The sequence below is a fragment of the Salmo salar genome, chromosome 11, assembly GCF_965601325.2.
Source record: "Salmo salar chromosome 11, fSalSal1, whole genome shotgun sequence".
Taxonomy (NCBI): Eukaryota; Metazoa; Chordata; class Actinopteri; order Salmoniformes; family Salmonidae; genus Salmo; species Salmo salar.
In genome coordinates, this window is record NC_138301.1 from 67,980,417 (window position 1) to 67,997,122 (window position 16,706).

The 16,706-nt window shown below is 48.4% G+C and overlaps 1 protein-coding gene across 1 annotated transcript in view; it reads right to left on the minus strand.

Moving 5' to 3' along the window:
- The window catches only part of LOC145858888 (solute carrier organic anion transporter family member 3A1-like), a 205,559-nt gene that overhangs the window by 6,667 nt on the left and 182,186 nt on the right, over positions 1-16,706 (minus strand). Inside the window, exons 6-7 of the mRNA XM_082957554.1 lie at positions 4,449-4,603; positions 1,728-1,759 (exon numbers count right to left, since the gene is read on the minus strand). Of these exons, the coding sequence (XP_082813680.1) occupies positions 1,728-1,759; positions 4,449-4,603 (187 nt within the window). The remainder of the gene's footprint in view (positions 1-1,727; positions 1,760-4,448; positions 4,604-16,706) is intronic.

Consider the following 16,706-nt stretch of genomic DNA (forward strand, 5'->3'; position numbering starts at 1 on the left):
ACAGAGGGGGTCTGGGTTAGAGTTTACCTGATGAGTATGATAACAGAGGGGGTCTGGGTTAGAGGTTACCTGATGAGTATGATAACAGAGGGGGTCTGGGTTTGAGGATACCTGATGAGTATGATAACAGAGGGGGTCAGGGTTAGTGGTTACCTGATGAGTATGATAACAGAGGGGGTCAGGGTTAGAGGTTACCTGATGAGTATGATAACAGAGGGCGTCTGGGTTAGAGATCAGGGATAGAGGTTACCTGATGAGTATGATAACAGAGGGGGTCTGGGTTAACGATCAGGGTTAGAGGTCACCTGATGAGTATAACAGAGGGGGTCTGGTTTAGAGGTTACCTGATGAGTATGATAACAGAGGGGGTCAGGGTTAGAGGTTACCTGATGAGTATGATAACAGAGGGGGTCTAGGTTAGAGGATACCTGATGAGTATGATAACAGAGGGGGTCTGGCTTAGAGGTTACCTGATGAGTATGATAACAGAGAGGGTCTGGGTTAGGGTTAGAGGTTACCTGATGAGTATGATAACAGAGGGGGTCAGGGTTAGAGGATACCTGATGAGTATGATAACAGAGGGGGTCAGGGAAAGAGGTTACCTGATGAGTATGATAACAGAGGGGGTCTGGGTTAGAGATCAGGGATAGAGGTTACCTGATGAGTATGATAACAGAGGGGGTCTGGGTTAGAGGTTACCTGATGAGTATGATAACAGAGGGGGTCTGGGTTATGGTTAGAGGTTACCTGATGAGTATGATAACAGAGAGGGTCTGGGTTAGGGTTAGAGGTTACCTGATGAGTATGATAACAGAGGGGGTCAGGGTTAGAGGATACCTGATGAGTATGATAACAGAGGGGGTCAGGGAAAGAGGTTACCTGATGAGTATGATAACAGAGGGGGTCTGGGTTAGAGATCAGGGATAGAGGTTACCTGATGAGTATGATAACAGAGGGGGTCTGGGTTAGAGGTTACCTGATGAGTATGATAACAGAGGGGGTCTGGGTTATGGTTAGAGGTTACCTGATGAGTATGATAACAGAGGGGGTCAGGGTTAGAGGTTACCTGATGAGTATGATAACAGAGGGGGTCTGGGTTAGAGATGACCTGATGAGTATGATAACAGAGGGGGTCTGGGTTAGAGGTTACCTGATGAGTATGATAACAGAGGGAGTCTGGATTAGAGGTTACCTGATGAGTATGATAACAGAGAGGGTCTGGGTTAGGGTTAGAGGTTACCTGATGAGTATGATAACAGAGGGGGTCAGGGTTAGAGGATACCTGATGAGTATGATAACAGAGGGGGTCAGGGAAAGAGGTTACCTGATGAGTATGATAACAGAGGGGGTCTGGGTTAGAGATCAGGGATAGAGGTTACCTGATGAGTATGATAACAGAGGGGGTCTGGGTTAGAGGTTACCTGATGAGTATGATAACAGAGGGGGTCTGGGTTATGGTTAGAGGTTACCTGATGAGTATGATAACAGAGGGGGTCAGGGTTAGAGGTTACCTGATGAGTATGATAACAGAGGGGGTCTGGGTTAGAGATGACCTGATGAGTATGATAACAGAGGGGGTCTGGGTTAGAGGTTACCTGATGAGTATGATAACAGAGGGAGTCTGGATTAGAGGTTACCTGATGAGTATGATAACAGAGGGGGTCTGGGTTATGGTTAGAGGTTACCTGATGAGTATGATAACAGAGGGGGTCAGGGTTAGAGGTTACCTGATGAGTATGATAACAGAGGGGGTCTGGGTCTGGGTTAGAGGTTACCTGATGAGTATGATAACAGAGGGGGTCTGGGTTAGAGGATACCTGATGAGTATGATAACAGAGGGGGTCTGGGTTAGAGGTTACCTGATGAGTATGATAACAGAGGGGGTCTGGCTTAGAGGTTACCTGATGAGTATGATAACAGAGGGGGTCAGGGATAGAGGTTACCTGATGAGTATGATAACAGAGGGGGTCTAGGTTAGAGGATACCTGATGAGGATGATAACAGAGGGGGTCAGGGTTAGAGGTTACCTGATGAGTATGATAACAGAGGGGGTCTGGGTTAGAGGTTACCTGATGAGTATGATAACAGAGGGGGTCTGGGTTAGAGGTTACCTGATGAGTATGATAACACAGTGGGTCAGGGTTAGAGGTTACCTGATGAGTATGATAACAGAGGGGGTCTGGGTTAGAGGTTACCTGATGAGTATGACAACAGAGGGGGTCTGGGTTAGAGGATACCTGATGAGTATGATAACAGAGGGGGTCAGGGTTAGAGGTTACCTGATGAGTATGATAACAGAGGGGGTTATGGTTAGAGGTTATCTGATGACCATGATAACAGAGGGGATCTGGATTAGAGATCAGGGATAGAGGTTACCTGATGAGTATGATAACAGAGGGGGTCTGGGTTAGAGTTTACCTGATGAGTATGATAACAGAGGGGGTCTGGGTTAGAGGTTACCTGATGAGTATGATAACAGAGGGGGTCTGGGTTTGAGGATACCTGATGAGTATGATAACAGAGGGGGTCAGGGTTAGTGGTTACCTGATGAGTATGATAACAGAGGGGGTCAGGGTTAGAGGTTACCTGATGAGTATGATAACAGAGGGCGTCTGGGTTAGAGATCAGGGATAGAGGTTACCTGATGAGTATGATAACAGAGGGGGTCTGGGTTAACGATCAGGGTTAGAGGTCACCTGATGAGTATAACAGAGGGGGTCTGGTTTAGAGGTTACCTGATGAGTATGATAACAGAGGGGGTCAGGGTTAGAGGTTACCTGATGAGTATGATAACAGAGGGGGTCTAGGTTAGAGGATACCTGATGAGTATGATAACAGAGGGGGTCTGGCTTAGAGGTTACCTGATGAGTATGATAACAGAGAGGGTCTGGGTTAGGGTTAGAGGTTACCTGATGAGTATGATAACAGAGGGGGTCAGGGTTAGAGGATACCTGATGAGTATGATAACAGAGGGGGTCAGGGAAAGAGGTTACCTGATGAGTATGATAACAGAGGGGGTCTGGGTTAGAGATCAGGGATAGAGGTTACCTGATGAGTATGATAACAGAGGGGGTCTGGGTTAGAGGTTACCTGATGAGTATGATAACAGAGGGGGTCTGGGTTATGGTTAGAGGTTACCTGATGAGTATGATAACAGAGAGGGTCTGGGTTAGGGTTAGAGGTTACCTGATGAGTATGATAACAGAGGGGGTCAGGGTTAGAGGATACCTGATGAGTATGATAACAGAGGGGGTCAGGGAAAGAGGTTACCTGATGAGTATGATAACAGAGGGGGTCTGGGTTAGAGATCAGGGATAGAGGTTACCTGATGAGTATGATAACAGAGGGGGTCTGGGTTAGAGGTTACCTGATGAGTATGATAACAGAGGGGGTCTGGGTTATGGTTAGAGGTTACCTGATGAGTATGATAACAGAGGGGGTCAGGGTTAGAGGTTACCTGATGAGTATGATAACAGAGGGGGTCTGGGTTAGAGATGACCTGATGAGTATGATAACAGAGGGGGTCTGGGTTAGAGGTTACCTGATGAGTATGATAACAGAGGGAGTCTGGATTAGAGGTTACCTGATGAGTATGATAACAGAGAGGGTCTGGGTTAGGGTTAGAGGTTACCTGATGAGTATGATAACAGAGGGGGTCAGGGTTAGAGGATACCTGATGAGTATGATAACAGAGGGGGTCAGGGAAAGAGGTTACCTGATGAGTATGATAACAGAGGGGGTCTGGGTTAGAGATCAGGGATAGAGGTTACCTGATGAGTATGATAACAGAGGGGGTCTGGGTTAGAGGTTACCTGATGAGTATGATAACAGAGGGGGTCTGGGTTATGGTTAGAGGTTACCTGATGAGTATGATAACAGAGGGGGTCAGGGTTAGAGGTTACCTGATGAGTATGATAACAGAGGGGGTCTGGGTTAGAGATTACCTGATGAGTATGATAACAGAGGGGGTCTGGGTTAGAGGTTACCTGATGAGTATGATAACAGAGGGAGTCTGGATTAGAGGTTACCTGATGAGTATGATAACAGAGGGGGTCTGGGTTATGGTTAGAGGTTACCTGATGAGTATGATAACAGAGGGGGTCAGGGTTAGAGGTTACCTGATGAGTATGATAACAGAGGGGGTCTGGGTTAGAGATGACCTGATGAGTATGATAACAGAGGGGGTCTGGGTTAGAGGTTACCTGATGAGTATGATAACAGAGGGAGTCTGGATTAGAGGTTACCTGATGAGTATGATAACAGAGGGGGTCAGGGTTAGAGGTTACCTGATGAGTATGATAACAGAGGGGTCAGGGACAGAGGTCAGCATTAGAGATCAAGGATAGAGGTCAGGGGATAGAGGTCAGGGATAGAGGTCGGGGATAGAGGTCAGGGATAGAGGTCAGGGGATAGAGGTCAGGGGATAGAGGTCAGGAGGGGGTCTGGGCCATGGCTCCGATCATGCTGCACACACAGATGACACAAAGGAAGGTGAGAAAGGCCTGTTGGCAGCCTGGAATGGGGCATTTCCCCGGCAACGCCACCGCCTCCTCCTCCTTACTGCTGATACACATACAGCTGGTCAGGTTCTGGGGGAGGACAGGAGAAGACATCACCTATAGATAGACAGCTGGTTCTGGAGGACAGGAGAGGATATCACCTATAGATAGACAGCTGGTCCCGGAGGTGGACATGAGAGAATATAACCTATAGATAGACAGCTGGTTCTGGAGGAGGACAGGAGAGGATATCACCTATAGATAGACAGCTGGTTCTGGAGGACAGGAGAGGACATCACCTATAGATAGACAGCTGGTTCTGGAGGAGGACAGGAAAGGATATCACCTATAGATAGACAGCTGGTTCTGGAGGAGGACAGGAGAGGATATCACCTATAGATAGACAGCTGGTTCTGGAGGAGGACAGGAGAGGATATCACCTATAGATAGACAGCTGGTTCTGGAGGACAGGAGAGGACATCACCTTTAGATAGACAGCTGGTTCCGGTGGAGGACAGGAGAGGATATCACCTATAGATAGACAGCTGGTTCTGGAGGACAGGAGAGGACATCACCTATAAATAGACAGCTGGTTCTGGAGGAGGACAGGAGAGGATACCACCTATAGATAGACAGCTGGTTCTGGAGGACAGGAGAGGACATCACATATAAATAGACAGCTGGTTCTGGAGGAGGACAGGAGAGGATATCACCTATTGATAGACAGCTGTTTCTGAAGGAGGACAGGAGAGGACATCACCTATAGATAGACAGCTGGTTATGGAGGAGGACAGGAGAGGATATCACCTATTGATAGACAGCTGTTTCTGAAGGAGGACAGGAGAGGACATCACCTATAGATAGACAGCTGGTTATGGAGGAGGACTGAAGAGGATATCACCTATAGATAGACATCTGGTTCTGGAGGAGGACAGGAGAGGATATCACCTATAGATAGACAGCTGGTTCTGGAGGAGGACAGGAGAGGATATCACCTATAGATAGACAGCTGGTTCTGGAGGAGGACAGGAACGGATATCACCTATAGATAGACAGCTGGTTCTGGAGGACAGGAGAGGACATCACCTATAAATAGACAGCTGGTTCTGGAGGAGGACAGGAGAGGATACCACCTATAGATATACAGCTGGTTCTGGAGGACAGGAGAGGACATCACCTATAGATAGACAGCTGGTTCTGGAGGAGGACAGGAGAGGATATCACCTATAGATAGACAGCTGGTTCTGGAGGAGGACAGGAGAGGATATCACCTATAGATAGACAGCTGGTTCTGGAGGAGGACAGGATAGGACATCACCTATAGATAGACAGCTGGTTCTGGAGGAGGACAGGAGAGGACATCACCTATAGATAGACTGCTGGTTCTGGAGGAGGACAGGAGAGGATATCACCTATAGATAGACAGCTGGTTCTGGAGGAGGACAGGGGAGGATATCACCTATAGATAGACAGCTGGTTCTGGAGGAGGACAGGAGAGGATATCACTTATAGATAGACAGCTGGTTCTGGAGGAGGACAGGAGAGGACATCACCTATAGATAGACAGCTGGTTCTGGAGGAGGACAGGAGAGGACATCACCTATAGATAGACAGCTGGTTCTGGAGGAGGACAGGAGAGGACATCAACTATAGATAGACAGCTGGTTCTGGAGGACAGGAGAGAACATCACCTATAGATAGACAGCTGCTTCTGGAGGAGGACAGGAGAGGACATCACCTATAGATAGACAGCTGGTTCTGGAGGACAGTAGAGGACATCACCTATAGATAGACAGCTGGTTCTGGGGGAGGACAAGAGAGGACATCAACTATAGATAGACAGCTGGTTCTGGAGGACAGGAGAGGACATCACCTATAGATAGACAGCTGGTTCTGGGGGAGGACAAGAGAGGACATCAACTATAGATAGACAGCTGGTTCTGGAGGACAGGAGAGGATATCACCTAGAGATAGACAGCTGGTACTAGAGGAGGACAGGAGAGGACATCACCTATAGATAGACAGCTGGTTCTGGAGGAGGACAGGAGAGGACATCACCTATAGATAGACAGCTGGTTCTGGAGGAATTACAGGAGAGGATATCACCTATTGATAGACAGCTGGTTCTGGAGGACAGGAGAGGACATCACCTATAGACAGACAGCTGGTTCTGGAGGAGGACATTAGAGGACATCACCTATATATAGACAGCTGGTTCTGGAGGAGGACAGGAGAGGATATAACCTATAGATAGACAGCTGGTTCTGGAGGAGGACAGGAGAGGACATCACCTATAGATAGACAGCTGGTTCTGGAGGACAGGAGAGGATATCACCTATAGATAGACAGCTGTTTCTGGAGGAGGACAGGAGAGGATATCACCTAAAGATAGACAGCTGGTTCTGGAGGAGGACAGGAGAGGATATCACCTATAGATAGACAGCTGGTTCTGGAGGAGGACAGGAGAGGATATCACCTATAGATAGACAGCTGGTTCTGGAGGAGGACAGGAGAGGACATCACCTATAGATAGACAGCTGTTTCTGGAGGAGGACAGGAGAGGATATCACCTATTGATAGACAGCTGGTTCTGGAGGACAGGAGAGGACATCACCTATAGATAGACAGCTGGTTCTGGAGGAGGACATTAGAGGACATCACCTATATATAGACAGCTGGTTCTGGAGGAGGACAGGAGAGGATATCACCTATAGATAGACAGCTGGTTCTGGAGGAGGACAGGAGATGACATCACCTATAGATAGACAGCTGGTTCTGGAGGACAGGAGAGGATATCACCTATAGATAGACAGCTGGTTCTGGAGGACAGGAGAGGATATCACCTATAGATAGACAGCTGGTTCTGGAGGAGGACAGGAGAGGATATCACCTATAGATAGACAGCTGGTTCTGGAGGAGGACAGGAGAGGATATCACCTATAGATAGACAGCTGGTTCTGGAGGACAGGAGACGATATCACCTATAGATAGACAGCTGGTTCTGGAGGTGGACAGGTGAGGACATCACCTATAGATAGTCAGCTGGTTCTGGAGGACAGGAGAGGATATCACCTATAGATAGACAGCTGGTTCTGGAGGAGGACAGGAGAGGATATCACCTATAGATAGACAGCTGGTTCTGGAGGAGGACAGGAGAGGATATCACCTATAGATAGACAGCTGGTTCTGGAGGAGGACAGGATAGGACATCACCTATAGATAGACAGCTGGTTCTGGAGGAGGACAGGAGAGGACATCACCTATAGATAGACTGCTGGTTCTGGAGGAGGACAGGAGAGGATATCACCTATAGATAGACAGCTGGTTCTGGAGGAGGACAGGGGAGGATATCACCTATAGATAGACAGCTGGTTCTGGAGGAGGACAGGAGAGGATATCACTTATAGATAGACAGCTGGTTCTGGAGGAGGACAGGAGAGGACATCACCTATAGATAGACAGCTGGTTCTGGAGGAGGACAGGAGAGGACATCACCTATAGATAGACAGCTGGTTCTGGAGGAGGACAGGAGAGGACATCAACTATAGATAGACAGCTGGTTCTGGAGGACAGGAGAGAACATCACCTATAGATAGACAGCTGGTTCTGGAGGAGGACAGGAGAGGACATCAACTATAGATAGACAGCTGGTTCTGGAGGACAGGAGAGAACATCACCTATAGATAGACAGCTGCTTCTGGAGGAGGACAGGAGAGGACATCACCTATAGATAGACAGCTGGTTCTGGAGGACAGTAGAGGACATCACCTATAGATAGACAGCTGGTTCTGGGGGAGGACAAGAGAGGACATCAACTATAGATAGACAGCTGGTTCTGGAGGACAGGAGAGGACATCACCTATAGATAGACAGCTGGTTCTGGGGGAGGACAAGAGAGGACATCAACTATAGATAGACAGCTGGTTCTGGAGGACAGGAGAGGATATCACCTAGAGATAGACAGCTGGTACTGGAGGAGGACAGGAGAGGACATCACCTATAGATAGACAGCTGGTTCTGGAGGAGGACAGGAGAGGACATCACCTATAGATAGACAGCTGGTTCTGGAGGAATTACAGGAGAGGATATCACCTATTGATAGACAGCTGGTTCTGGAGGACAGGAGAGGACATCACCTATAGACAGACAGCTGGTTCTGGAGGAGGACATTAGAGGACATCACCTATATATAGACAGCTGGTTCTGGAGGAGGACAGGAGAGGATATAACCTATAGATAGACAGCTGGTTCTGGAGGAGGACAGGAGAGGACATCACCTATAGATAGACAGCTGGTTCTGGAGGACAGGAGAGGATATCACCTATAGATAGACAGCTGTTTCTGGAGGAGGACAGGAGAGGATATCACCTAAAGATAGACAGCTGGTTCTGGAGGAGGACAGGAGAGGATATCACCTATAGATAGACAGCTGGTTCTGGAGGAGGACAGGAGAGGATATCACCTATAGATAGACAGCTGGTTCTGGAGGAGGACAGGAGAGGACATCACCTATAGATAGACAGCTGTTTCTGGAGGAGGACAGGAGAGGATATCACCTATTGATAGACAGCTGGTTCTGGAGGACAGGAGAGGACATCACCTATAGATAGACAGCTGGTTCTGGAGGAGGACATTAGAGGACATCACCTATATATAGACAGCTGGTTCTGGAGGAGGACAGGAGAGGATATCACCTATAGATAGACAGCTGGTTCTGGAGGAGGACAGGAGATGACATCACCTATAGATAGACAGCTGGTTCTGGAGGACAGGAGAGGATATCACCTATAGATAGACAGCTGGTTCTGGAGGACAGGAGAGGATATCACCTATAGATAGACAGCTGGTTCTGGAGGAGGACAGGAGAGGATATCACCTATAGATAGACAGCTGGTTCTGGAGGAGGACAGGAGAGGATATCACCTATAGATAGACAGCTGGTTCTGGAGGACAGGAGACGATATCACCTATAGATAGACAGCTGGTTCTGGAGGTGGACAGGTGAGGACATCACCTATAGATAGTCAGCTGGTTCTGGAGGACAGGAGAGGATATCACCTATAGATAGACAGCTGGTTCTGGAGGAGGACAGGAGAGGATATCACCTATAGATAGACAGCTGGTTCTGGAGGAGGACAGGAGAGGATATCACCTATAGATAGACAGCTGGTTCTGGAGGAGGACAGGATAGGACATCACCTATAGATAGACAGCTGGTTCTGGAGGAGGACAGGAGAGGACATCACCTATAGATAGACTGCTGGTTCTGGAGGAGGACAGGAGAGGATATCACCTATAGATAGACAGCTGGTTCTGGAGGAGGACAGGGGAGGATATCACCTATAGATAGACAGCTGGTTCTGGAGGAGGACAGGAGAGGATATCACTTATAGATAGACAGCTGGTTCTGGAGGAGGACAGGAGAGGACATCACCTATAGATAGACAGCTGGTTCTGGAGGAGGACAGGAGAGGACATCACCTATAGATAGACAGCTGGTTCTGGAGGAGGACAGGAGAGGACATCAACTATAGATAGACAGCTGGTTCTGGAGGACAGGAGAGAACATCACCTATAGATAGACAGCTGCTTCTGGAGGAGGACATGAGAGGACATCACCTATAGATAGACAGCTGGTTCTGGAGGACAGTAGAGGACATCACCTATAGATAGACAGCTGGTTCTGGGGGAGGACAAGAGAGGACATCAACTATAGATAGACAGCTGGTTCTGGAGGACAGGAGAGGATATCACCTAGAGATAGACAGCTGGTACTGGAGGAGGACAGGAGAGGACATCACCTATAGATAGACAGCTGGTTCTGGAGGAGGACATTAGAGGACATCACCTATATATAGACAGCTGGTTCTGGAGGAGGACAGGAGAGGATATAACCTATAGATAGACAGCTGGTTCTGGAGGAGGACAGGAGAGGACATCACCTATAGATAGACAGCTGGTTCTGGAGGACAGGAGAGGATATCACCTATAGATAGACAGCTGGTTCTGGAGGAGGACAGGAGAGGATATCACCTATAGATAGACAGCTGGTTCTGGAGGAGGACAGGAGAGGATATCACCTATAGATAGACAGCTGGTTCTGGAGGAGGCCAGGAGAGGATATCACCTATAGATAGACAGCTGGTTCTGGTTGAGGACAGGAGAGGATATCACCTATAGATAGACAGCTGGTTCTGGAGGAGGACAGGAGAGGACATCGCCTATAGATAGACAGCTGGTTCTGGAGGAGGACAGGAGAGGACATCACCTATAGATAGACAGCTGGTTCTGGAGGACAGGAGACGATATCACCTATAGATAGACAGCTGGTTCTGGAGGTGGACAGGTGAGGACATCACCTATAGATAGTCTGCTGGTTATGGAGGACAGGAGCGGATATCACCTATAGATAGACAGCTGTTTCTGGAGGAGGACAGGAGAGGATATCACCTAAAGATAGACAGCTGGTTCTGGAGGAGGACAGGAGAGGATATCACCTATAGATAGACAGCTGGTTCTGGAGGAGGACAGGAGAGGATATCACCTATAGATAGACAGCTGGTTCTGGAGGAGGACAGGAGAGGACATCACCTATAGATAGACAGCTGTTTCTGGAGGAGGACAGGAGAGGATATCACCTATAGATAGACAGCTGGTTCTGGAGGAGGACAGGAGAGGATATCACCTATTGATAGACAGCTGGTTCTGGAGGACAGGAGAGGACATCACCTATAGATAGACAGCTGGTTCTGGAGGAGGACATTAGAGGACATCACCTATATATAGACAGCTGGTTCTGGAGGAGGACAGGAGAGGATATCACCTATAGATAGACAGCTGGTTCTGGAGGAGGACAGGAGATGACATCACCTATAGATAGACAGCTGGTTCTGGAGGACAGGAGAGGATATCACCTATAGATAGACAGCTGGTTCTGGAGGACATGAGACGATATCACCTATAGATAGACAGCTGGTTCTGGAGGTGGACAGGTGAGGACATCACCTATAGATAGTCTGCTGGATCTGAAGGACAGAAGAGGATATAACCTATAGATAGACAGCTGGTTCTGGAGGAGGACAGGAGAGGATATCACCTAAATATAGACAGCTGGTTCTGGAGGAGGACAGGAGAGGATATCACCTATAGATAGACAGCTGGTTCTGGAGGAGGACAGGAGAGGATATCACCTATAGATAGACAGCTGGTTCTGGAGGTGGATAGGAGAGGACATCACCTATAGATAGACAGCTGGTTCTAGAGGAGGACAGGAGAGGATATCACCTATAGATAGACAGCTGGTTCTGGAGGAGAACAGGAGAGGACATCACCTATAGATAGACATCTGGTTGTGGAGGACAGGAGAGGACATCACCTATAGATAGACAGCTGGTTCTGGGGGAGGACAGGAGAGGATATCACCTATAGATAGACAGCTGGTTCTGGAAGACAGGAGAGGCTTTCACCTATAGATAGACAGCTGGTTCTGGAGGAGGACAGGAGAGGACATCACCTATAGATATACAGCTGGTTCTGGAGGAGGACAGGAGAGGACATCACCTATAGATAGACAGCTGGTTCTGGAGGAGGACAGGAGAGGACATCACCTATAGATAGACAGCTGGTTCTGGAGGACAGGAGAGAACATCACCTATAGATAGACAGCTGCTTCTGGAGGAGGACAGGAGAGGACATCACCTATAGATAGACAGCTGGTTCTGGAGGACAGGAGAGGACATCACCTATAGATAGACAGCTGGTTCTGGGGGAGGACAGGAGAGGACATCACCTATAGATAGACAGCTGGTTCTGGAGGAGGACAGGAGAGGACATCAACTATAGATAGACAGCTGGTTCTGGAGGACAGGAGAGGATATCACCTATAGATAGACAGCTGGTACTGGAGGAGGACAGGAGATTACATCACCTATAGATAGACAGCTGGTTCTGGAGGACAGGAGAGGATATCACCTATAGATAGACAGCTGGTTCTGGAGGAGGACAGGAGAGGATATCACCTATAGATAGACAGCTGGTTCTGGAGGAGGACAGGAGAGGATATCACCTATTGATAGACAGCTGGTTCTGGAGGACAGGAGAGGACATCACCTATAGATAGACAGCTGGTTCTGGAGGAGGACATTAGAGGACATCACCTATATATAGACAGCTGGTTCTGGAGGAGGACAGGAGAGGATATCACCTATAGATAGACAGCTGGTTCTGGAGGAGGACAGGAGATGACATCACCTATAGATAGACAGCTGGTTCTGGAGGACAGGAGAGGATATCACCTATAGATAGACAGCTGGTTCTGGAGGTGGACAGGAGAGGACATCACATATAGATATACAGCTGGTTCTGGAGGACAGGAGAGGATATCACCTATAGATAGACAGCTGGTTCTGGAGGAGGACAGGAGAGGATATCACCTATAGATAGACAGCTGGTTCTGGAGGAGGACAGGAGAGGATATCACCTATAGATAGACAGCTGGTTCTGGAGGAGGACACGAGAGGATATCACCTATAGATAGACAGCTGGTTCTGGAGGACATGAGACGATATCACCTATAGATAGACAGCTGGTTCTGGAGGTGGAAAGGTGAGGACATCACCTATAGATAGTCTGCTGGATCTGGAGGACAGGAGAGGATATAACCTATAGATAGACAGCTGGTTCTGGAGGAGGACAGGAGAGGATATCACCTAAATATAGACAGCTGGTTCTGGAGGAGGACAGGAGAGGATATCACCTATAGATAGACAGCTGGTTCTGGAGGAGGACAGGAGAGGATATCACCTATAGATAGACAGCTGGTTCTGGAGGTGGACAGGAGAGGACATCACCTATAGATAGACAGCTGGTTCTAGAGGAGGACAGGAGAGGATATCACCTATAGATAGACAGCTGGTTCTGGAGGAGAACAGGAGAGGACATCACCTATAGATAGACATCTGGTTGTGGAGGACAGGAGAGGACATCACCTATAGATAGACAGCTGGTTCTGGGGGAGGACAGGAGAGGATATCACCTATAGATAGACAGCTGGTTCTGGAAGACAGGAGAGGCTTTCACCTATAGATAGACAGCTGGTTCTGGAGGAGGACAGGAGAGGACATCACCTATAGATAGACAGCTGGTTCTGGAGGACAGGAGACGATATCACCTATAGATAGACAGCTGGTTCTGGAGGTGGACAGGTGAGGACATCACCTATAGATAGTCAGCTGGTTCTGGAGGACAGGAGAGGATATCACCTATAGATAGACCGCTGGTTCTGGAGAAGGACAGGAGAGGATATCACCTATAGATAGACAGCTGGTTCTGGAGGAGGACAGGGGAGGATATCACCTATAGATAGACAGCTGGTTCTGGAGGAGGACAGGAGAGGATATCACCTATAGATAGACAGCTGGTTCTGGAGGAGGACAGGAGAGGACATCACCTATAGATAGACAGCTGGTTCTGGAGGAGGACAGGAGAGGATATCACCTATAGATAGACAGCTGGTTCTGGAGGAGGACAGGAGAGGATATCACCTATAGATAGACAGCTGGTTCTGGAGGAGGACAGGGGAGGATATCACCTATAGATAGACAGCTGGTTCTGGAGGAGGACAGGAGAGGATATCACTTATAGATAGAAAGCTGGTTCTGGAGGAGGACAGGAGAGGACATCACCTATAGATAGACAGCTGGTTCTGGAGGAGGACAGGAGAGGACATCACCTATAGATAGACAGCTGGTTCTGGAGGAGGACAGGAGAGGACATCAACTATAGATAGACAGCTGGTTCTGGAGGACAGGAGAGAACATCACCTATAGATAGACAGCTGCTTCTGGAGGAGGACAGGAGAGGACATCACCTATAGATAGACAGCTGGTTCTGGAGGACAGGAGAGGACATCACCTATAGATAGACAGCTGGTTCTGGGGGAGGACAGGAGAGGACATCAACTATAGATAGACAGCTGGTTCTGGAGGACAGGAGAGGATATCACCTATAGATAGACAGCTGGTACTGGAGGAGGACAGGAGAGGACATCACCTATAGATAGACAGCTGGTTCTGGAGGAATTACAGGAGAGGATATCACCTATTGATAGACAGCTGGTTCTGGAGGACAGGAGACGACATCACCTATAGACAGACAGCTGGTTCTGGAGGAGGACATTAGAGGACATCACCTATATATAGACAGCTGGTTCTGGAGGAGGACAGGAGAGGATATAACCTATAGATAGACAGCTGGTTCTGGAGGAGGACAGGAGAGGACATCACCTATAGATAGACAGCTGGTTCTGGAGGACAGGAGAGGATATCACCTATAGATAGACAGCTGGTTCTGGAGGAGGACAGGAGAGGATATCACCTATAGATAGACAGCTGGTTCTGGAGGAGGACAGGAGAGGATATCACCTATAGATAGACAGCTGGTTCTGGAGGAGGACAGGAGAGGACATCACCTATAGATAGACAGCTGGTTCTGGAGGAGGACAGGAGAGGACATCACCTATAGATAGACAGCTGGTTCTGGAGGAGGACAGGAGATGACATCACCTATAGATAGACATCTGGTTCTGGAGGACAGGAGAGGATATCACCTATAGATAGACAGCTGGTTCTGGAGGAGGACAGGAGAGGACATCACATATAGATATACAGCTGGTTCTGGAGGACAGGAGAGGATATCACCTATAGATAGACAGCTGGTTCTGGAGGAGGACAGGAGAGGATATCACCTATAGATAGACAGCTGGTTCTGGAGGAGGACAGGAGAGGATATCACCTATAGATAGACAGCTGGTTCTGGAGGAGGACAGGAGAGGATATCACCTATAGATAGACAGCTGGTTCTGGAGGACATGAGACGATATCACCTATAGATAGACAGCTGGTTCTGGAGGTGGACAGTTGAGGACATCACCTATAGATAGTCTGCTGGATCTGGAGGACAGGAGAGGATATAACCTATAGATAGACAGCTGGTTCTGGAGGAGGACAGGAGAGGATATCACCTAAATATAGACAGCTGGTTCTGGAGGAGGACAGGAGAGGATATCACCTATAGATAGACAGCTGGTTCTGGAGGAGGACAGGAGAGGATATCACCTATAGATAGACAGCTGGTTCTGGAGGTGGACAGGAGAGGACATCACCTATAGATAGACAGCTGGTTCTAGAGGAGGACAGGAGAGGATATCACCTATAGATAGACAGCTGGTTCTGGAGGAGAACAGGAGAGGACATCACCTATAGATAGACATCTGGTTGTGGAGGACAGGAGAGGACATCACCTATAGATAGACAGCTGGTTCTGGGGGAGGACAGGAGAGGATATCACCTATAGATAGACAGCTGGTTCTGGAAGACAGGAGAGGCTTTCACCTATAGATAGACAGCTGGTTCTGGAGGAGGACAGGAGAGGACATCACCTATAGATAGACAGCTGGTTCTGGAGGACAGGAGACGATATCACCTATAGATAGACAGCTGGTTCTGGAGGTGGACAGGTGAGGACATCACCTATAGATAGTCAGCTGGTTCTGGAGGACAGGAGAGGATATCACCTATAGATAGACCGCTGGTTCTGGAGAAGGACAGGAGAGGATATCACCTATAGATAGACAGCTGGTTCTGGAGGAGGACAGGGGAGGATATCACCTATAGATAGACAGCTGGTTCTGGAGGAGGACAGGAGAGGATATCACCTATAGATAGACAGCTGGTTCTGGAGGAGGACAGGAGAGGACATCACCTATAGATAGACAGCTGGTTCTGGAGGAGGACAGGAGAGGATATCACCTATAGATAGACAGCTGGTTCTGGAGGAGGACAGGAGAGGATATCACCTATAGATAGACAGCTGGTTCTGGAGGCGGACAGGGGAGGATATCACCTATAGATAGACAGCTGGTTCTGGAGGAGGACAGGAGAGGATATCACTTATAGATAGACAGCTGGTTCTGGAGGAGGACAGGAGAGGACATCACCTATAGATAGACAGCTGGTTCTGGAGGAGGACAGGAGAGGACATCACCTATAGATAGACAGCTGGTTCTGGAGGAGGACAGGAGAGGACATCAACTATAGATAGACAGCTGGTTCTGGAGGACAGGAGAGAACATCACCTATAGATAGACAGCTGCTTCTGGAGGAGGACAGGAGAGGACATCACCTATAGATAGACAGCTGGTTCTGGAGG